Raw genomic sequence first — 24,414 nt, forward strand, 5'->3', positions numbered from 1 at the left:
AAATGAGGCACAATATTAAACCTGGAATATGGCACATTTGGTTGCGTTGTTTCCCAGTAATGGCAGGAAAAACTAGTAGGGGTATTATGCAAAGTACACACAAAAATGGATTGGTCTAAATTCACTGTTTAGCTTTTTTTATGTTAAAGGGTATAGGGACACCAGTTGAAAGAATATAAACTTTACGGAATTTCAACTGATAACCTGTTTCTGCTAAGCAATATGTTTTGTGCTTAGTAAGGTTTTGTGCCTACAGGATATATGAAACTGGGCCATGACAAAGTTTGCTGGTATTCTACGTGACCCCGAAAGTCTCCCGCTACGAGAAAAGCAGGCCAATCCTATCTTAGGCTTTGTATTATTGATGAAGGGCAACAAACTACAGCAGACAATATTTAAGCAGGTAGACCTATAGAAATAGCATGCTGAGTTACTAATTATGCTAAAACAAATTCTGCAATTATGCCTGTAATTATGTCGGAACTTCCAGACCATACAATCTCAATGATTAATCCAATCAACTATACTCAATTAGGAACAGCATTAACCCCATAACCAGCACTAATTAACAATGGATACATCATTAAAACCCAATACTTCAGCTTTTTTAATTTGAGTACTTGCGTGGCATCCATTTTTAGCAATAATTTAACACAGTGACCAATTATAAAAATGTACCACTCAACTATAAACCAATCTACATGAGCAATGCAATTTGACATACAGCCTGTTTCGACATGCTTCAATTGCCAACATCCAAAGAGTTTCACATGAATTTAGTCATTATGGCGTGTCATGGCCGAGTGGTTAAGAGCACCGGATTCAAGCTCTGCTGTTTGATCAGCAGAGTGTGGGTTCGAATCCCGGTCGTGACACTAAAATTGGGGAGGTAGTGCTTTCTGCTCTACCGGCCAGGCTTCGGACTGATGATACCCAAGCCTACATCTGTATGGACTGTAAAAGGGGTAACCCTGTTTCAGACCTAAGAGTAGGTGGCAACGGCCTCTGGACAAAAATATTTGAAGCCCACACCTTCACGCATTGTGTGTCTGGCGACTTGCATAAAATAAAATATATAAATAAAAAAAATTATAGAACAGACTCGTGACGCAACAAATAAATAGAGACTGAATCATAATCCCTTTTCCACAAATTCAGCCCATGGAAATTTCCAAAGAAAACAGATTAAATTCAATTCAATTAGCCATTTTGAGACATGGCAGACACAATTCTACAACACTACAAGGTTTGGGTAAATTTGTCTGTACACATCCAAACCAAACAACAGTCCTATCACGGTGCATACCTCAAAAAGGCTTATAGGAATTCTCTGAACCACTTTTGAAAAGACTTCGCACTTGAACTTCCAACTAGGAACATTCTGGGAAGCTTTTGCAATCACTCACCCTGCTCGGAATAAGTTGAAGCAAAATAGCCCAAGGGTTTATAAACAATGTGCTTTGTTCCCCCAGGGGAATTAATACAGAAAGTGTTACAAAGCAAACACAAGTTCCTTTGGGGTTGAACTTAATCGGAAATATTTCTTAGAATTAACATAGCTTGAATGATTCTGCATTCTGGAAAGGGCTTTCAAAAGAAACTGCAGGCAAAATTTGTCATCATTAAATAATCGCTCCAAGGTTGAATTTAATTTTGTGAGGCACTCATTTTCCAAATGATAGAGTCCTTGTGAAAGTGGGAAAAATTCAAAGTCTCAAACCTTACATTAAAACTGTGTACAATAATGTTAAAATGCTGTCAACGTTTTCAACATCCCCAAAAACATCAAATGACATCACATTTCAAATAAATTGGTCTCTACATTTTGGTTCATTCCTGAATATTAATGATATTCAATCAACAAAAGCATTGAATTTAACCGTTTGACTGATGCGAGCAGGAAAGAGCGGAAAAACATGTACCAGGGGAGGGGCCATTTGGGTCGTGGGCCCAGGGGATGCCTTTGCCTTGGTGGTGCTTAAGCCCAAAGACTGAAATAGTGTCAATGTATGGAGTTGTAGACATTCAGATGTGCAGGTTGACCCATTTGTTGTTGATACTTTATTTGTTGTTGACACCAGGTCTTAAACTTCACTCTGAAAGAGTGTCAAATAAAATGACATAGTATATTCAAGTTTTGCTCTGAAAGCGTATAAAGTAATATGACCTTTTACACCATGTTTTCCCTCTTTCAGAAGGACACTTTCTATCAGAATATGAGCGCATTTCAAAACTGAATTTGGCCTTGAAGCGTAAATGAATAATAATATCAAAGTCTTATATAGCGCACGTATCTACCAAACAAGGTACTCAAGGCGCTGAGTATATACAAACTTTCAGAAAGATAGGTTATTGCAGTGATGATTTCTGAGACCCAATTATTTAGCACCTTGTAAGGGTTTACAAGGTGCTACGGCGCATACAGCAGCCACAACCAGGAACACCGGGGCGAACCCCTTCTCTTTTCGATAAGTGCACTGGGTTCTTTTACGTGCGTTACACAACACATGGGACCAACGGCTTTACGTCCCATCTGAAGGACGAAGCAATGGTTAAATGTCTTGCTCAAGGACACAGTGTCACGGCTGGGGATTCATACAGTATAATATGAGTGCATTTCAAAAGCATTGGAGACCCTCTTTAAAATTTGACGGGCAAGCCTCTCCTGGTGCAAATGCCACCTGAGAATCTCACGGCTTGTTGAGGCTAGTGAAGAAAACTATCTTCAATAAGGAGCAATTGCACCTCAAGGTCACCCAGCATCCCTTCTCTGTAAACAGTTCTCTATGAATTTTGGGTTGAACGACAACAAATTGTCTAGATCGGGTTCTGAACCAGCGACCTTTGATTAATTTGCAGGTGTTCTACTGGACTAGCTGGACTTGTGGACAAGTACTCGTTATTGTTTGTGAGGTGACAGACAACTTGCGATGATAGTGTACATGTAATACATTTATCAAAGACAGCTCCCACAAGACCACAGCTCTCACTTCTCTGAAAACGGTTCTCTATGAATTTTGGGTTAAACGACAACAAATTGTCTAGATCGGGTTCTGAACCAGCGACCTTTGATTAATTTGCAGGTGTTCTACTGGACTAGCTGGACTTGTGGACAAGTACTCGTTATTGTTTGTGAAGTGACAGACAACTTGCGATGATAGTGTACATGTAATACATTTATCAAAGACAGCTCCCACAAGACCACAGCTCTCACTTCTCTGAAAACGGTTCTCTATGAATTTTGGGTTAAACGACAACAAATTGTCTAGATCGGGTTCTGAACCAGCGACCTTTGATTAATTTGCAGGTGTTCTACTGGACTAGCTGGACTTGTGGACAAGTACTCGTTATTGTTTGTGAAGTGACAGACAACTTGCGATGATAGTGTACATGTAATACATTTATCAAAGACAGCTCCCACAAGACCACAGCTCTCACTTCTCTGAAAACGGTTCTCTATGAATTTTGGGTTAAACGACAACAAATTGTCTAGATCGGGTTCTGAACCAGCGACCTTTGATTAATTTGCAGGTGTTCTACTGGACTAGCTGGACTTGTGGACAAGTACTCGTTATTGTTTGTGAAGTGACAGACAACTTGCGATGATAGTGTACATGTAATACATTTATCAAAGACAGCTCCCACAAGACCACAGCTCTCACTTCTCTGAAAACGGTTCTCTATGAATTTTGGGTTAAACGACAACAAATTGTCTAGATCGGGTTCTGAACCAGCGACCTTTGATTAATTTGCAGGTGTTCTACTGGACTAGCTGGACTTGTGGACAAGTACTCGTTATTGTTTGTGAGGTGACAGACAACTTGCGATGATAGTGTACATGTAATACATTTATCAAAGACAGCTCCCACAAGACCACAGCTCTCACTTTCTCTTGACAGGAAATGAGACCATAGTTGTGAGAGCAGTAGTCTCAGGGGGGGGGGGGGGGCAGCAGTCTTGCAAGAACATTGCTAGTGTTGCGAGAATAGCAGAAAGAGTCTAGAATATTTTAGAGAAAAAAAATGTGTCATTACCCCTTTTTCAAATTAGAACAATCCAACTATTCTATTGAAGACCCATATACACAACAGGTTTTGTCAATACATCGGTGTCAGGGTAAACCATTATTTTAAATCAATATGGTGGTTAAAATGAAAACTAAAATGATATTGATGGAGGGAAAAAAACCTGGCTTTTGTCACAACGATCTTCCTAATTGCTCAATCAATTCAACTTCATTACATCCCTTTAATTTGGATAGCGTGACTATGTGCTGAGCTTTGCTAGGCTTGGTGAGGTGTTTGCCCACGGTTTCCCTAACAGCCTCGTTTATGAAATTCTAATGACATTGATCTATGTGTATAGGTTACTTGACAACCATGTCTGAGGCATTCTACACTAAAGCAAGGCGTATTACATGCAGTACCTGTACCTTTAAAGGCGGTGGACACTATTGGTAATTACTCAAAGTAATTGTTAGCGTAAAAACTTACTTGGTTACGAGCAATGGAGAGCTGTTTATAGTATAAAACATTGTGAGAAACGGTTCCCTCTGAAGTAACGTAGTTTTCTAGAAAGAAGTAAATTTCCACTAACTTGATTTCGAGACCTCAGAATTAGATTTAGAGGTCCTGAAATCAAGCATCTGAAAGCACACAACTTTGTGAGACAAAGGTGTTTTTCTTCCTTATTATCTCGCAACTTTGATGACCAATTAAGTTCAAATTTTCACAGGTTATTTTATGCATATGTTGAGATACACCAACTGTGAAGGCTAGTCTTTGACAATTACCAATAGGGTCCAGTGTCTGTAAGATAAAGATTTAACTACTCAGCTCTAGACTGTCAGCCGCAAAAGAATAAATGGAGGGTACAACTTTGGTGACAAACAAAGAGTGTAAGGGCCATGCCACACAAGACAATTTACAGGCAACCACGCCCAGGCATATTTCTAAGAAGAAACGGCATTCCCATTTGAATGTTAATTTTTTCTTTTCTGGATCGTAAGACATTGTTTTAAATTAACTCGAGTGCAACCAAAGTGGTCCTGTAGCATACACTGTAGTTTGTTGACTCCATGTTGCCTGTAAAAGTTCCCATGTGACCAGACCCTAAGACAATGCAACAAGATTCTGTCATTTGGCCCAGTGTCACAGTGCTTAAGCAGTAATCTTGCTTAACAAATTAGCATGCAGTTAGACAGTATACATACATGTTTGGATTTTAGGCTGACAACCTTGTACTGGTATAAAGATTTTTTTTGTGCTTAGTTCCTTTTTTTTCTTAAGCAGCTCTTTGAAACCGTGCTCAGGTACCAGAATTAAAAATAAAAAGTTTTCTGCCCCAATATTTTGTGTGTGTGAAAGTTTTGCTGGGACACAATTCATTTGAATTGGGTGTTTTCAAAACAAATGCCTTTATATTTCCAAATCCAAAGGCAATGTGTCTCTTTCTTTTCATAAATTATAATATTAATTTTATTTATATTAATTTTAGTGTTATCTACTTTTATTTATTAGAGATTTTGTATCCCAATATAACTAAAAACCAGCCATTTTAGCCATAGTACAATGCAGTTACTCATGGTATCTAAAGGCAGTGGACACTATTGGTAATTACTCAAAATAATTATCAGCATAAAACCTTTCTCAGTGACGAGTAATGGGGAGAGGTTGATGGCATAGAACATTGAGAGAAAACTCTCCCTCTCTGAAGTGCCATAGTTTTAAAATAAATAATTTTCCACGAATTTGATTTTTAAACCTCAGATTTAGAATTTCACAACTTCGTGTGACAAGGGTGTTTTTTCTTTCATTATTATCTTCCAACTTAGACGACCAATGGAGCTCAAATTTTCACAGGTTTGTTATTTTATGCATATGTTGAGATACACCAAGTGAGAAGATTGCTCTTTGACAATTACCAAAGGTGTCCAGTGTCTTTAAAACTAGGGACAAGTTTGTCACCACTGTTGGGCCCTCCCTAATAAGCAAGAGAACATTTTGAAATGTGAAATATTCACTCACCTGTTAAGTCTCATGGAAATGGAGGAAGTATCTTTCAATAAAAAAGCAAGGTTTAAAAAAACAAAAAAAACAAACAATAAAATAACACAACTGATGAACTGAAAGATGAAACATAACTGGTTTTAATTGGATAGCAAAACCAGAATTGAACAAATGGCTGAAATTCTGTAGGTTGCAGTTTTGAATTGTTTGGATGCTACAAATCTAAATGAAACATTGGTCCATCCTTTATGTTTGACACAAATTTGACACAACTATATACATTTCAATATAATTTATTTTATTTGTGAAGTCAAAGACTTCACAAATAAAATAAAGGGGGGCAAGGATGGCACCAGCTCAATTCATAGGCTAACTTCCTACATTTCATGGTGAGGTGGGGGTGTGGGCTGAGAGCACTAAGGAAAAACACTCAGAAAATTTCATTGACCAAAAACAAAGATAATTTTCTAAAACAATCACCCTAAAGCAATTTGCCACACCATGCCCTACATTGAATTGCACATACATGTTATTGATTCTACATGTACTAGGTCATTCCATCACATCATGTTTGCTTGACCTAAATTCACTAATGGTTTTAAGAACGGAAAACTCAACAATTAAATCAGCCTCTGCTTTACACAGCTCATCCAAATCGCCACTCATAGGAAAGATGGGTCAGACGCCCCAAAAAATCACAAACCTCCAAGCCTTCCATCAAAGATACCGCTGAACGAATATTGACAGATGATGCCGATTCAAAAAAAAACATAAAAACACAACCATTCACTTGATGCACAATGCATAAAATATATGTAGCATGCAAAATTGTTTAGTCTAAGACAGAGTAAAGCCCGGTTCATACTTCCTGCGAATGCACAATTAATTTGCAAAGCATAATTCGCAATAGCTGAGCTGTGCTCAACGCCTGCTAAAACTCTCAGAGAAACAAAGCTGTGATGTCAAAATTTGCTTTGCATCGCATTCACATACTGAACCAGGGGTGGATTTCACAAAGAGTTAAGACTAGTCTTATCTCGACTTAGGACGAGTAACTCATCCTAACTTAGGACTGGCCATAAGTTTTCAATATCTCTTAGGACTAGTCCTAAGTTAGGACAAGTCCTAACTCTTTGTGAAATCGACCCCAGGCTTTATAAAGGATCTATTTTTGAGCCCACAGAATATCCATGGAGCAAGAATATCCTCCATGGTACATCAAAGCTCATCATAGTTCTACTTCCACGATTTCAGACAGACAGACTGCCATGCAGTAATGCTACATGCATCAATCAACCAGTTTGGTATAAGGTGTACATGCATCAATCAACTAGTTTGGTATGAGATGTACATTGTTGTACATGCATCAATGCACTTTTCTAGCATTATCTCAAGGATACAGTCTAAGACACAGTTATCAATCATGTAAAACCTTAAAGCCATGTTTAACTCCCCATATTACTATTAAATACAATGGACTACAGCAAAAAGTTGGGATTAATCTGTTATAAAACCTAATAAAATTTTGATGAGACATTTTATTAGCGCAAAGGGGGTCAGCAGTGGAACTTTAGTGTGTGTGTGTGACTGGTTTGCTTTGCAGTGTTTAAAGTTTTAAGGAGGTTCTGCCTGAGGCACTGTCATTTTCAATAAAGTAAAGTTCGTTTCAACTCCAACCTCTTAAAGGTATTCTTTTTGAACTGTCTTTATAGTAAGGAATTAGAAAAGCTTTATCTTGCTTGTCAATTTTACACCAAGAGAATGATGAAAGACCTGTCTATTCTTATAACACTGTAAACACAGCTCAGAAGACCATGTGGGACCAATATGCAAGGCTCTGGAATGTTTAACTAATGGCCAATTAGAATCAGGCACTTTACACTTACAGTGTGCAGTGAGCTGAATGGGTCTAATCCCAATTTCATAAAGCCTGTAAGCACAAACAAATTGCTAAGCACAGACAAACCATGCTTAGCAGGAATAGGTTTTCAGGCCAAACTGTCTCCAAGTTCACATTGTTTCAACTGTGGTAACCCACTCTTATTTTTATTAGCAAAAAATAGTTGCTCCGAAGAGTTTTCTACGAACAGCTTAATGAAATTGGGCCCCTGATCTTAATTGGTATGTGAAATGAAAATCAAATAGTTCCAGCCCGCCACAAATGGTACTAAGTACGCAAATCATGAAAACAAAGCCCGCAAGGTCTCAAACTTCAGCCTCACTACCATGGGCAGCGCGCCATATCGATACCTCTAACCCCTGGGAGGGATGTACTAAAAAACAACGCTGATTGGCTCAGGAAATTGGTTATGCGTTAGATGTCAAGTGCGTGCCAGCGCAGATATTTGAATGTTGATCACGCCTGCGTTTTTTATGACATGTACATGTTTTAAAAAACCAAAAACAAATACATTCTTTAAAACGAAAGACATGCGTGCGCACCTAGAAAATATTGAATAATGAATATGTACGCTCATTAATGGCTCATTTAAATGTGCTAGCATATAGCACACTTAAATTGGCCACTTCCAGGGGTTATGATCGAGCAAGGCATGCTGGGCAAAAAAAATGGCGCGGTGAGATCGATCAGCCCTGGGAACGAGGTTGCTCAAACTTCTTGCAGTATGAAGTCATGAATGCTATAACTAATGAAATCATGGTTCAATCTTGCAATGCATGCTAGCCATAGCATCCATACGTACCACTGGAAGGGGACTTTCTTCGCTTGATCATGCCTGTGCAATCATCAATCTGTTTTTCAAAAAGGTTTCTTAAAATGTGTCTTGAGTTACGATACAGCTTGCTTTGAATTATTCAAGTCAATAGGCCACTTCTCATTCCTTATACAGTGAATGTAGCCTGCCCCAGGGCAGCATACTACAAAAACAACCTCAATCTTGTACAAGTTCTATGGTTGCGCCATAGAAATAGAGAAAGGAAAAAACGTGTGTAGATCATATGTATTTGTGCAACTCTTTCTCCTTTTTATATAAGTCAATTTGTATGCCCTGCCATTTTAGTTGTATGGCACTGCAAATTTGAGCTTTCCTATGAGTATATTTGGGTAGATTTTAGGCGTGGAATTACATGCAGACCATGAGGACCTCGGCCTCTGTTGCCCTGGTCTTGCCCCCCGCCCCCCTTCAAAGAGGTTCCGATAGACTTTAAGATTTCCCAGTGAAGTGCCCTTTTGAAAATAAAAATGGTTTCGCCCTCTCAAAGATGAAATTCCTGACTGGACTTACATCAATGTCTCAAGGTATGGATTCTCCTTGTATTGTCATAGAAGACATGCACAGAAAACACAAGTGACAAATGAGATGTAAGAATTATCCATAGTCTAATTCCTATGGAAGACACATACTTTTAACACAAAACATTTAATATAAAGTACAACTTTTTTCAAAAGAACCGTACGAGCTTACCTCCATTATTGGCCGTCCCAGTATCTGTTTAAAACAAGAGTAAAGAAAAACATAAATTATACATAACAAACAATACATAGCTTTAGTAAAAGGAGGGTGTGCATTCTTTAACATCTTCCAAAATTTTGATGAACAAGATTTAAAAGTTTGCAACATTTTAATATGTGAGTTCACTTTGTGGTGTGCAGAGTTCAAGTTAAGAAATGTTGTGTTTATGAGATCGCCTTTAAGGAACACGTTGCCTTGACAGACGAGTTGGTCAAAACAAAAGCATTTGTAACCGTTTTTTATATAATGCATATGGTTGGAAAGATGTTGTAAAAGTAGAATACAATGATCCACACAAGTTTGCCTCGAAATTGCATGGTTTTCCTGTGCGAACCAACATGGTCGGCCATTTATGGGAGTCAAAATTTTGACCCCCATAAACGGCCGGCGTGCTAGTCGACGAGGTAAAAGGAAAACTACGCAATTTTGAGGCATGTTTGTGTGGATCATTGTATTCTACTTTTACAACATCTTTCTACCCATATGCATTTTATAAAAAATGGTTATTAACGCTTTTCAAAAATCAACTCGACCGATCCAAGGCAATGTGTTCCTTTAACAGACAGCCACATTAAGATGAGGGCTACACATTAACTGATTTGTTGGGCTATATTGACCCAAATCAACCACCAGGAGCACGTTGCCACCTACTCCCTGGGGCTGAAACAGGGTTATTCCCTTCACAGTCTGTAAGGATGTAGGCAAGGGTATCATCCACTAGGAGCCACCTACTCCTGGGGCTGAAACAGGGTTATTCCCTTCACAGTCTGTAAGGATGTAGGCATTGGTATCCTCCACTAGGAACCTGGCTGGTAGAGTGAAATGCACTACCTTCTCAATTGTATGGGTCTTGTGCATCTAATGACGATAATTTTTTTTAGAACTTACCAGAAATCATGCCTCCTTGTATGTCACAGCAGAATATCCTCTTGAAAGCTTTTCGGTATGACCTCGTCCGCCAGGCGTATATGAGCGGATTGAGGGCCGAGTTGGTATAGCCACTCCAGTAAGCAGCTACATTCAGTATAGTCGGCACATTGTGAAAACCCATCGACAGCCCAAGGGTGGAGTAAATGAAATATGGCGACCAGCAAATGAAGAACGCCACAAAGACTATAAATAGAGTCACTGTGATCCGTACCTGTTGGTTGAAGATACGTTCTTCCGCCATGTTGGTGTTTTTCCGCAGTCGTTGGCTGTAACTTCGGATAGTTTTAAATATAACGCTATAGGTTATAATAAGGCATAGCAGTGGGATAACGATGCCAACAGCTGGTACATAGATGCCGATGAGTTTCTCAGTTAGTTTCTCAGGGTATTTTGGCCCACACTGTGACGTTCCAGGTTTGTACTGATTCTCGGTGAGGCCAACTATGGGCCCGATTGCACAGGTGAAACCGATGAACCATCCATACATAATCATGTAGATTGCTCGACGCCGGTTGATAAGTCGTCTTAAAGGCATAACGAGTGAGAAGAACTTGTGCAGGGCAATCACCATGAGACCATGTGTGGATGCTACAAGAAAGAGAGCCTCGAAGAAGGCATTGATGTTGCAGAGCACTGGACCGAACCCCCAGTCTCCGTGGATAACAGTTGCCAGTGAGAAGGGCATGCAGAGCAACGAAACGCCGAAATCAGCGCAGGCAAGATTCGTGATGAACATGTTGGTCTTACTTCTCATTCCTTTGAAGAAAACCATCACTAAGATGATCAGGGCATTTCCGATGATGCTGATCGTCATGACGATAAATAAAATTGTCGAGAGTATAATGACGATGTGGAGATCCCAGTATGGAGGCTTGGGTCCTGGGGACTCTGTTGTTCCATTCCAATTTTCATTGACATCTGTTTGGTTCAGAAAAGTCGCCAGCGTACTGTATACCACAGGCACTGCCATCAATAGACGGTTGGAGTGACCAGCCAGTACATAATCTACCAAAAATGGTCGGTAATTAACGATATGTTGTCCTCTTTTGATGAAACGAGATTTCTGCCAAACCGAATATTTCTGTGAAAAGAAGGAAAAATGGGAAAAACACAGTCATGGTATTGAACTAAAACTTCTTGCCATCAGTTTTCAGAAACTTGTTCCGTTTAAGTGAAAATCACTGTGTCTGATGCAAAATTTAAAAACTGCGCTATGGCGAAAATGAAGAATGCACCGCCGTACAGAAATACCCAACGTCTGGGTGGACCTACATTGGGGTGTGTCCACCTGAAAAATCAAATAATTTTTATTTGAAACAATTGTATAGGGACTACATGTACACACTTTCTAGATCCTAGGCTTGTGGACAAGTCGTTAATGGTCCCCACTCGGTGAGATAGTTGAGTTGTGGCGGTGCTCTCGCGAGGTCACAGCTCTCGCGCCCAACTGTTGCCCAACTTCTACTCCCCATTTAGAGCAGTGGTCTCGCGGGGGCAAGCAGTCTTGCAAGAATACTGCGGGAATCGCATGGAGAGTCGGAACGCTACACCGCGACGGACATTTAACGACTTGTCCGCAAGACTATCTAGATCCAAGCTCATCAGCGTGCATCACTAAGAGCTACCGATATTATGAGCAACAGTACCTTGCAGATGATGGTTCCCAAATAAGTCCACCAATGTAGTGTGTGTATTCCTAAACGAACCACCAGTATTCCAACTGACAATGGTATGCTGTGCAGCCACATGCAGCCATGCCAATCAAAACTTTCTAGAGTGGCACCCTCATTCAGTGGCTGCATGTAATTATATACATGTGTAGGCACATGTGGCACTATCAGTGAATAGAGCTCCCTCAACTCATTCAAGACACTTCTTTTGACAGTCAAGAGAGCATTGAAACACTCATAGAAAGCACCGTACAAATGTTATTAGCATATCTTGTTATATTGACTCTGGTTGAATACAGTGCAAGTCACGAGTACATCATTACAGCCATGTACCAGAGCCTTGATCCCTTGGGAAGATTATGACCGAAAAAATAGTACAGTGGTCTAATTTAAGTTCTGTTGTGCACATAAATCCGTGTGATTTGCAAACTGATATATTATAGGAATGATCCAAATGAATGATATATCTACAGATAGATAGAAAGTTGGATAGATAGCAGACGATTTTAACAGTAAAAAAAGATTAAAATCTTTTTTTTACTACAATTTTACATTAAAAGTAAAAATGACCAGGGGGTCGATTTCACAAAGAGTAAGGAGATATTAAAAACGTATGGCAAGTCCTAAATTAAGACGAGTCTTACTCCTCCTAACTCAAGATAAGACTAGTCTTAAATCTTTGTGAAATCTACCACAGGGCCAACAGAATTCTGCACTTTCAATCACCTTTAACTCATCAAAAAAGTTGCAAATTGTAAACACAATTTTATTTTATTTTGGGTCTTTTTTTTCCAGTCACATCCAATAGCGCAACACCAATAACAGGATGGATTTATAAAAATACATGACAGCTCTGTGTGTCTGAAGCAGTCAACTTAATTGTTGTCATAAAATTTAAAAGAAAGCAACCGTCTTTGAAAAAAAACGTTTGAAAAATAATTCAACGTCAAAAGCGATTTTCTCCAAACTTAAAGTTTTTCCTGTGGAGCAGATTCGCCACTTCATGAAAATTGTGACAATCTAGACAAAAAAATAAATAATGAGTAACGTCTCCCTCCCTATTCTTCATTCACTCTAAACTCTCACCACATAATTTACTAATCATGATGAAGTAAACCTCAGTCCGAGACAGTCAGCGGAAATATATAGATAATGATTAATAGTTATTGCAGTTCGTTAAAAACACACTGCACAGTGCCATGGCAGCTAATAAACATGAGGAAAATAATCAGCTGAGAATCGTGTCATGGTTTCATCACAAATGAAAAAGCTTTGTAATCCAGCACCTAGTCAGTGCGTGATATTACCTGACGGAAAACAATGAATTGTTAGCGCAGTAGTTTTGCTTTTATGCAGGTTGAATCTACCTAATGGACTGGAAATTATTTCAATACAGATGTTTACAGCAGCATTGATTGTTTCCGGGAAACTATATTCCAACATTATTATCAGGGCTTAAAATTGGGAGAAAAATCCACAAAACTATAGGGCTTTGTTGCTCAAAATGTTTACGAACCAGAATTGCTTTTGCAACACTAGAAATCTTCTTGACAATGCATTTTTATTTCTCATTTTTCTTTATCACTCAACAGCCCTTCATCACGGTGCAGCCATCTTGAACTTCTCCCACTGATATCAATATTACCAAACCGAGGCTGGAAGAACAAAATAGTCTGGTTCCTAATTGCAAGATGACTAATAGCACTCATTAATGTTATTCGGTACAAGGAACATGACCAAGATGGAGGCAGCATGATAACGGTCTATAGAATTGAAAGGTAATTAATCAGACTCAAAGTCAACGTTTGAAGACAAATTTTGTATTTGTTCTAAGAAATTAGGCCTACCCAATAGTTTTATTGGTCGTTTGAAAACACAAGACCGTCGCACTTGTCCATGAGTTTACTGGCTCGACACTAAAACTAATGGCCTCATGCCGGTGGTCCAGTGTAAAATTTGAGCCCAGATACACTCACATGAGTGTATTGTCGCAGAATACACTCACAAAGATAACTTTGGACAATGCCATTTCACGAGACAAAAGAAAAATGGAAAAACTGGATTTTACTGGATGATTATATTCTGTCGCAACTAGTGCACAAATGAAATGCAAACATTCATGCCTCATGCCTGTGGTCCAGTGTAAAATTTGAGCCCAGATACACTCATATGAGTGTATTGTCGCAGAATACAGTCACAAAGATAACTTTGGACAATGCCATTTCACGAGACAAAAGAAAAATGGAAAAACTGGATTTTACTGGATGATTATATTCTGTCGCAACTAGTGCACAAATGAAACACAAACATTCATGCCTCATGCCTGTGGTCCAGTGTAAAATTTGAGCCCAGATACACTCATATGAGTGTATTGTCGCAGAATACACTCACAAAGATAACTTTGGACAATGCCATTTCACAAGACAAAAGAAACATGGAAAAACTGGATTTTACTGGATGATTATATGCTGTCGCAGTACACAAATGAAATGCAAACTTTCGAAGCGAAACTTGGCAAACACAGCACTTCTGTGAAAAGGTGAGAATGATAAGGTATAAAACTTTACAAATTTTGGTGCTGTACTTGTGACACACAGCTCACATTGTTGCTATTCTGTGAATACAACAAAACCAGCACTGAGTTAGCGCTTTGTTAAAATGTCAATTGTTGTCAACATAACACTAGGCTTTGCGCTTTTTGATTTTTGTAAAGTAACCCATTGAGTAAACAGTGTATTTACAGTTCACCCCCAAGAAGTTTTAAAGCCATTATACACTTTCGGTAAACAGTATTGTCCAAGTCCCACATTTCGTGTATCACAACTTATATATAAAATAACAATCCTGTGGAAATTTAGGCTCAATCGGACATCGGAGTCGGAGAAAATAATGGGAAAACCCACTCCTGTTTTCGCGCGTTTCGCCGTGTCATGACATGTGTTTATAACAAATCCGTAATTCTCGTTAACGAGAATGTATATTGTTTTACCGTTTTCTCAAAAAGTAAAGCATTTCATGGACTAATATTTCAAGAGAAGTCTTTCACCATTACCTTCTGTAAACCCTTAAAATTATTTGTAAATCTGTGAACTTTTTTTTTTTTTCTGTACCGAAAGGGTCCAATGGCTTTAATAGCCCAGATTTTAAACCTGTATTATCTTTAATGTATCACTGATGTTTTTACTGGTAGCAAACACAAACAGTTTAAAGGCACTGTTGGACAACTTTGGTAATTGTCAAAGACCAGTCTTCTCACTTGGTGTATCTCAACATACGCACAAAATGACAAACCTGTGAAAATTTGGACTCAATTGGTAAATCGAAAAGGAAGGATTGGCTTATGGGCATTTTAAATAAGTAAGTCACACATTTTGTTAGCCTACAAGGTTAAGTTGGCAGCAATCACAACAAGTTGAGAGAGAAGTCAAATGAAGTTCTTTCACACACTCAAAAATAAATTAACACATTTTAAAAATGTATTTAAAAATGTATTGTTCACATCTGAAAAGGAAGAAATATTGGCCTATGGTCATTTTAAAAATAAGTAGAATGCACAGTTTTTAAATAGCCTACAGGGCAAGTTGGTAGCATGCACAAAAGGTTTAATGGTCAAATGAAGTTACATTCACACACTCTAAAATAAATTAGCACATTTTAAAAATGTATTATTCATGTCTGCAAAGGAAGATATGTGAGCATTTAAAATTTTAATAGGTTGTACAGTTTTAGATGCCTACAAGGCCCATGTCGCATGAGGCAAATTACAGGAAACCGGTTCCCCGCAATCTCTATGAAGAAAAGGCAGTTACATTGGTCAGTGCACCTCGGGCCAGCCCCAAGAGCCCCACTTGTGGATTGGGTCACTTGGGGCTGGCCCGAGGTGCACTGACGTCACCACGGGAAGGCTCACGTGGTGGCGTGTCTGGGTTTTTTTCCTGGTTCGAGGACAAACGTGTAGGGTAATTGTGTGCCCACGTTCCTCCTGAAAAAAAAAAAAAATACGCAACATCAGGGTTGACCCAGGGAAGCTAAACGAACGCACCCATTATCAGAAATACCAGAGCTTGCGAGCTACATTGATTAACTTATGAGGCATCCTTGGTTTCATTATACTAAATTTTATAATTTCTAAAAATTATAAAATTTAGATCAGATCTGTTTATTCAATACATCAACTTGCGAGCTTCATTGATTCGCTTATGAGGCATCTTGGTTTCATTACTAGAAATTATAAAATGAATTTAGATCAGATCTGTTTATTCAATACATCAATCTGCCCTTCGCGGTTAATAATATCAAACAATTATATCCACAACTTCAAAGGTTTTTATCTTCTCTTTGATACCGCTCTATTTATTTGAGTTTCGGTATCATTCCATATTGTCTGTTTAGTCAATGATTGTGTAAACACTACAGATAGACCACAATTACACATCCACAAGATTGATGATTTAAGGGAGCTTTCCAATAGATAATCTGAGCACAATCCCAGTTACCACTTATGCTTACTGTTGTATTTTAAGCTTAAGAGTGAACTGATATAATGGTCAGTTGTGCAAAGGTTACTAGGGTGCAATTTCAAGGCTAGCAAGCCCTGCCCATCGTGAAATGTTATGGACCATATAAAGCATATAGAATTCTTTGATAAGCTGAGCCACGAAACTGCCCCTGGTGCAGCCTCTAAGTAGAAACTACATTATGTGGACTACTTTACAAAGTGTAAGCAGAAGGCGCAAGGGCTAAAAACTACTCACTTCAGTTAGTGCATGGTTTGCCCTGAACTTTTTTAAGAGGGAATAATAATAATGAAAACTTATAAAGTGCAAATTTCAGTAGTAGCTTGTCATTTCACAAGTCCACCACCATTTTCACTGGTCCATAATATCAAATGAAATAGGGATGCTTGGAATGATATTTGACTGGTCATATCTGAGCTGAGGTTACTGGTATTTGGCCAGAGGACTTGGGGATCTATGAACGATGGCCTGATAATGTTTCTTTTAATGGATGTTGATGTTAAAAATATAGGTTTCTCTTCAAAGCAAGCTCCTGCTGATAGTTAAATTTTGCTCTTTTAATTTCTAGGAGCTAGACAGAATGTGAACATTCTGAGGGGGTCACCTGCAATCAGAGTTTATAGTCGCCATTGAACTTTCCCCACTCATGGACCATATGAACTATGTTTACAATAAGTGTGGCCCTGTGCACTGGTCGTGAAGTTGACACTTGGTGTCATTTAGTTTCCACATAAATCCAAGAGTTATGAAAGTATGCTGGACGAGTTTTGAGATGTGCCCCTTTTCATCATATCAAAAGTTGATAAGAGTTTGCCAGTGCAATCTCCATAAAATATAAGATTTTGATGTTTTATTCCCTTAGGCTGTGTACAAATCATGCCTGCAGAAAGTGCAGGCTCTGTGGCTCTTTTGAAAACATATGATGTTAGTAGACCTGTGGTGCAGATATCTGTATCTACTTTACTTGACCACCAGTGACAGGCTACCTGGCCTGGATGTCTGAAATAGACAGTTAAATTCACCAGTGTGTTTATCTTGTTTACCACATTGGATAACACCTTTGTCAAACAACCTTGTAAGTGTGTTGTGATTCAATTCACAAGAGATTAACAGATAATGAAGCAGACTCTTTCATTATAGGTACACATAACTGTTGCAGCTACTGTGTACACTCTATGGTACAAGTAAAACTCTGACCTAGTGACAGCAGACACAGATGACAGTATGTCTAGGGTCAGGTTATGCATAAATGGGAACCATTTCTGTTGGGCATAGAGCTCCATGGTGGGGGTTGGGGGTCTGGTCCTTATATAGGGTGTGTTCGTTTAGCTTCCCTAGGTCGACCCCGGTGTGTGGCAAAAACAAATTCCAGGCCAAATGTGTGCAGATAATTACCCACGTTCGTCCTGGAAAAAAATTCGCCACACACCGGGGTCGACCCAGAGAAGCTAAACGAACGCACCCAATGAAACAAGAAAGGTGACAGTTTAGCCATTATTCTTTGGTCAGGAGACATAATTATTAATGCTTAAAGACAGTGGACACTATAGGTAACTGTCAAAGACCAGTCTTCTCACTTGGTGTATCTCAACCATGTGCATAAACTAACAAACATGTGAAAATTTGAGCTCAATCGGTCGTCGAAGTTGCACGATAATAATGAAAGAAAAAAAACAATCTTGGCACACAACGTTGTGTGCTCTAAGATGATTGATTTCGAGACCTCAAATTCTAAATCTGAGGTCTCAAAATCAAATGCGTGGACAATTAATTACTTCTTTCTCGAAAACTACGTTGCTTCAGAGGGAGCCGTTTCTCACAATGTTTTATACTATCAACAGCTCCCCATTACTTGTTACAAAGTAAGGTTGTATGATAATAATTATTTAGAGTAATTACCGAAAGGCAGTGGACACTATTGGTAGTTACTCAAAATAATTATTAGCATAAAACCTTTCTCGGTGACAAGTAATGGGGAGAGGTTGATGTTATAAAACATTGTGAGAAACGGCTCCCTCTGAAGTACCATAGTTTTTGAGAAAGAAGTAATTTTCCAAGAATTTTATTTTATGCATATGTTGAGATACATGTACACCAACTGTGAAGGCTAGTCTTTTGACAATTACCAATAGTGTCCGCTGCCTTTAAAGCTGCCCGCATATTAACAGATCTGGGTCTTTATCATTCATAGATTGAACCATTTACTCATGCGCGTTGGTTATTACCCTGCAACACTAGACATTCAGGTTTAAGTGTCACCATATTATTCTGTACTTTGGTGACCCCATGTCTTTGACATTACATTCACACCCCCATCACCAAGTAACAGTTGCATTTCAGATATGGTTTATTGCCCATTGGATGAGCTTGAGCTACCTCTATTTATCTTTAAACTTGACATTACAAGTTGAAATGACTTACGAGCGCAAAGCAAATACACCCTTGTACAACCTCATGATATGAAAATGCTTTATTTATCTCGGCTCGGTGCACACTACACAAACTGTCAATATTTTACAGCTAGCCTGTCATAAACAAATTCTACTCAATTCAGCATTTGGCATGTGACAAATCAATCATTAAATCGATGGAAAAAACATCCTTTATGAAATACTTTCCTGATGAAATCAGAGTAAAATGAAAAAAACATCCTTCAAAGATTTGACAAGAATGCAAATCTATTTCAGCATATGGTAATTCTGTGGTTAATACTTTAAGGGGCTGTGTCAAATTTCATGGCTCTGTTTACCAACAAATTTTGCGCTTATCATCCTAGATTTGTTTGCTTTACCAGAGCTGCTAAGATTTGCATCTTGCAATCAGGGAGAATTTGTACAACAATCAAGGAGATAGTCTGATTTGTTGACATTCAACATAACTTTCTGCAGAGTCAGGGAGAATTGGCAGCTTTGGTTTACTGGGTTCGATAAGCACATAATTCCGCAGTTATCAGAGACATGATGTTGGACGCTGATGATGTGTGCAGGTCATGCTCTTTGAATAGTTCAAACAAACGGCGCTTAACCTGATTAAAGAAATGCATTTTACACATCCATACATCGTAACTTACTAAATGGAACGTTAACCAATCTTTTGTGCCGTTTTATCTGTGAATCAGTGAGAACCTTGCCAATACATGTATGGTGGTTGTAGTTTAATCTCTTTCTTGTTCAGGAGTTTTTACATAATTTCTCATTCAGACATTAATTTTAAAACTACAATTTTGTCAAACACCTATCCTGGGCTCTCAATACTTATCAGCAATTTTACCCAGAGCAAAATATCAGAAACCAGACTTAAGTATGGAGACAACCTTGTCTGCTTTATTAATAATTTCAAACCCACCATCAGCATAATCATTCTCTCCCTAATATAACCGACCCGGATCTTTTATTTATCATGAGGGATTCACTCGTGAGTCTGGTCCAATAACATGGCAGATGAAATGACAACCTCACGTAGTTCCTCTTGGGAGATATCACACATCAACATGACTCCAGTCAGTCCGCCCAACTCACAACACCCTCGATGAAAATTCCTGCTCAATAACTTCAATAAACCCACCCATTAGCGCATTCTTTTACACACTACAGGAAGTATTTTCTATCAGCGATGTGTACTTCCCATGTAAGTGTGAATGATATCTGATCTACATGTATGGCTCTGACTTCCGCCGAATTCTGCGCTTACAGTCACCATTCTCTGCTTACTGTCTACTAGGCAACAAATATCTGCGCTAGCTGTGTAAGCTAAGCATACCTAGTATAAGTTACAGTACATACACGCACAGGCAAAACATCCCTGCTTTCCCAAGAACTATCCTTGACATAAGCGCAGATTCTAGTTCCTTGCAGGAGTGAAAGGGCTTGATGGTCCGTATCAAAAGATTTCCTTTACATTGTGAATAATCTGAGCAAAAGCGGTTCAAGGGGACATTGACTTCCTAATGACCACGCAAGATTATTGACTATTGCGATGATGGCATCAGGCAAATTGTGTCAATAGAAAGCGTCTATACTCCTGATCGTCCCGCTAGAGAATAAGACAAGCACCAAATGATCCCGCATCTCTGAATACAACACCCCCAAGATATTATTCCATTTTCAAAATTGAAATCAATATATTTGAAACTCAAGAAGTCATTGCATTACACAAATTAGACGCTGGTGCCATCACGCTACAAGAACGCCAAAGAGGTCAGACATGAATAATCCCATCTCAAAGCGGCTGAGTAGACAGAGCTTGTACTTTCGGTTCAGTTTCTGAGCGCTCATGCGTGTAATTCAACATAATGTGAGGTGTCCATTTTTCCCTTCAGCTTTCTCATTTTTCCATGCGTGGGTAGTTTGGATGCAGAACTCAAATTAATCACTCTGTCATGCCTGGAATGTCATTTTTGAAAGGGCACTAATTGTGAATCTTAAAGTAAGGGCAATTTTTTAAGTGGCACCAGGGCATCAGAGACCATGGCCCTTGTGTAACTGCAGGTCCAGCCTGCAGTATGATGTGTCTCTGGGCGCTCAAGCATATTATTGAACATAATGTGAGGTGTCCATTTTTCACTTCAGCTTTCTCATTATTTTATGCATGAATAGTTTTGATGCCTAGTCAAATTTGTCACTTTGTCATGCCTAGAATTTCATCTTTGGAAGGGCATACATTGGTAATCTTAAAGTAAGGGATGTTTTTGAAGGGGCACCAGGGCCATAGACCAGGGCAACAGAGACCAGGGCGTCAGTGTACCTCCAGACCTGCTGTAATCAGTTTCCGGCGAATTTTTCGTGTAACTAAACATAATAAGAGGTGTCCATTTTTCACTTCAGCTTTCATATTATTTCATGCATGGATAGTTTAGATGCACAAGTCAAATTTGTCACTCTGTCACGCCTTGAAGTTCATATTTGAAAGGGCACAACTTTGGAAATGTTAAAGTAAGGGACAATTTTTAAGGGTCACCAAGGCCAAGACCAGGGCAACAGAGGCCAAGACCAGGGCAACAGAGACCAGGGCCCCAGAATAACTGTCCAGTGTTGTAATGAGTTTTTGGAGGCTCATGCGTGTAAGTAAACATAATGTGAGGTGTCCATTTTTCACTTTAGCCTTCTCATTATTTCATGCATGGATAGTTTGGATGCACATTTATCACATTGTCAGGCCTGTATTTCATTGTAAGGGCACAGCTATTTTTCATTTTGCAAAGGGCATACATTGGAAAGTCTGTGGGAAAATTTTGAAGAGATACCAAAGTAAAAATAAAGACAATAGAGAAAAAGGGAAATGACAAGCTACTGTCCTGCTGATAGTGATGGACCTAGTATCGGAAAAGTGAAGGACAAGCTTGAAAGAAATCAACAAACTTTCCATTTAAAGACATCAACTGTCCTTTTTGAAGTATAGTTCCTTTCTGTATGGCTTCCTTATCATAAAATATTCCAAAACCAAAAGGAGGATTTCAGAAGCCATCTAAGAAAACAAACCTTCTAATATATTATTAAATTTTGTGGTTACTTGTAGTAACAGGATACTGCCTGCTGGGTTTCCTAAAATTGGCATAACCACAAAATCCAACAATTTGTTTAAAGCCATTGGACACTTTCTGAACAGAACAAAAAATTAAAAGTTCACAGATTAACAAATAACTTACAGGGTTTACAGAAGGTAATGGTGAAAGACTTCCCGTGAAACATTATTCCATGAAATGCTTTACTTTTTGAGAAAACATTGAAACAATTATCAATTCTCGATATCGAGAATAACGGATTAATTTAAAAAAAAAAGTGTGGGTTTTCCTGTTATTTTCTCCCGACTCCGATGACCGATTGAGCCCTAAATTTTCACAGGTTTGTTATTTTATATATAAGTTGTGATACCCGAAGTGGGCTTTTGGCGGTACTGTTTACCGATGTAGTGCGAATACTCTAATAAAAACTTCATTGGTTTGAAGTCAGTGGTGCCAGACATCCTGGGAAGTGTCCTTTCTGATAATATGATGTCATTTTCAAGGTGGAATCTTAAGTGACTCACCAGGCACCACTGAGCCATCAATCAATAACAGGATTGACTACAGCAAACAAAATCAGAAATCCTGGTTACTGGGAAATTACTCATGAGATTGGATGGATGTAAATATTTCAGGAAAATATTGTTAGCGGGTCCGGGTCCCCCTGGTGTACCAGCTAAAGCTGTGTCCCGAGTAGACTTTATCTTCTGATGCCATGCGGAAAGTTACAGCAACCATGAAGGTAGAACAGAACTGGCTTTGGTTTAATTCTACCGTGCGTTCCCACCTGGACTTATATATTCCACGATGTTTGCATAGCGTTTCTGCAGCATGGTCGTGCTAGGTTTACAGCACAGAGCAGTTCCCATTGTACTTTAAGCGGCCCATTATAAGCTACCCTAGCTGCGCACGAGTCTTCCGTGACCTCTTGCAACTTGTTAGTTTTCAACGCGGTCGCGGTAAGTTGACACAGAGGGCACATTTTGCCTTGCGTCCCCATTGGATTTAGTTTTGCCATTATACAGAAAAGTTGAAGTACATAAAAACAGGCCAATGGAAACACAGTTTAAAGGGCTCTATACAACCGTATCTCATATGCAGACTTCAACTATATTGTTCCTACCAGAGTCTATAGTCCCTTTCACACATACACGTTAAATTTCCCTTAAGGAGAAGGAACACGTTTGGTAATTACTCAAAACAAATATTAACTTAAAAACTGACTTGGTAATGAGCTGTCGATCGTATAAAACATTGTGGGAAACGACTCCCTCTGAAGTAATGAAGTTTTTGAGAAAGAGGTAATTTTCTCACTAAAATATTAAAAGACTTCTAGCTAGAAGTCAGAAGTCTTTTATTCCTATCTGAGAGCACACGAATTCGTCCAACAAGGGTGTTTTTTCTTTCATCATTTTCTCGCAACTTTGATGACCAATTGAGCTCAAATTTTCACAGGCTTGTTATTTTATGCATATGATGGGATACACCAAGTGAGAACAAACGTCTTTGACAATTACCAACTGTGTACTGTGCCTTTAACACAGAGATTCTCTGGATTAAGTAGAGAGTTCACACTACACTTTTCAGGGCTAAACATTCTCAAGATCAACGAACCAAAAACTGGCTTAATCCGAGTAAAAGTTCACCCTTCCCAGGACTAGAGTGTGCAGGCCTGAGAGTGTGAAAGGAAACCTCTGGGCCTCTGGGGTAGTTTAAATCCCTGTAGAAGACTTTTTACATCCTCACGACTAGCGACCAATTACACGGAACAAAGGTAGGAAGGGCTTATGAGATCAGAAACTAGAGAACTATGACTCTTGCTTCTTATAAGTTGCCCTGTTCTTTATTTAATTTCAGATCCTATCAGCATTGCTTTAATCAGCAAATAGTCTTATACTTATTCATGCTGACAGGATCTGAAATTAAATAAAGAACAGGGCAACTTATAAGAAGCAAGAGTCATAGTTCTCTAGAAACCGAACACATCATTAGGGAAACCCCCGAGCCAAAAGATGAAAGATCATTTACCTCTGCTGCGCCTTTCTAGTGGAACACTTTACCGAAACCTTTATCACTGGCTTTGTTCAAAAGCTTTACAGAATCTGTGCACCATTAGAATTACAAAAGGACTGGTTTGGACACATTGGTGACTATTTCGTTCTCCCTTCAGTTTTCAAGAAACACGGAAGGCTTACAGAGGTTTAAAAAGAAACTGCATGAGCACCAACACAAATACAAAAGGACTGGTTTGGACACATTGTTGACTATTTCGTTCTCCCTTCGGTTTTCAAGAAACACGGAAGGCTTACAGAGGTT

At 38.9% G+C, this 24,414-nt stretch overlaps 1 protein-coding gene across 2 annotated transcripts in view; it reads right to left on the reverse strand.

Moving 5' to 3' along the window:
- LOC139938822 (histamine H2 receptor-like) overlaps window positions 1–24,414 on the reverse strand; it is a 51,996-nt gene that overhangs the window by 16,886 nt on the left and 10,696 nt on the right. Inside the window, exons 2-4 of one of the 2 annotated variants that reach the window (XM_071934461.1) lie at window positions 10,370–11,492; window positions 9,434–9,457; window positions 6,027–6,057 (exon numbers count right to left, since the gene is read on the reverse strand). In XM_071934461.1, coding sequence (XP_071790562.1) covers window positions 6,027–6,057; window positions 9,434–9,457; window positions 10,370–11,381 — 1,067 coding nt within the window. In that variant the 5' untranslated portion in view covers window positions 11,382–11,492. The remainder of the gene's footprint in view (window positions 1–6,026; window positions 6,058–9,433; window positions 9,458–10,369; window positions 11,493–24,414) is intronic. The other variant, XM_071934460.1, reaches the window with a different exon arrangement.

Source organism: Asterias amurensis, chromosome 6 (assembly GCF_032118995.1).
Source record: "Asterias amurensis chromosome 6, ASM3211899v1".
NCBI classification, from domain to species: Eukaryota; Metazoa; Echinodermata; class Asteroidea; order Forcipulatida; family Asteriidae; genus Asterias; species Asterias amurensis.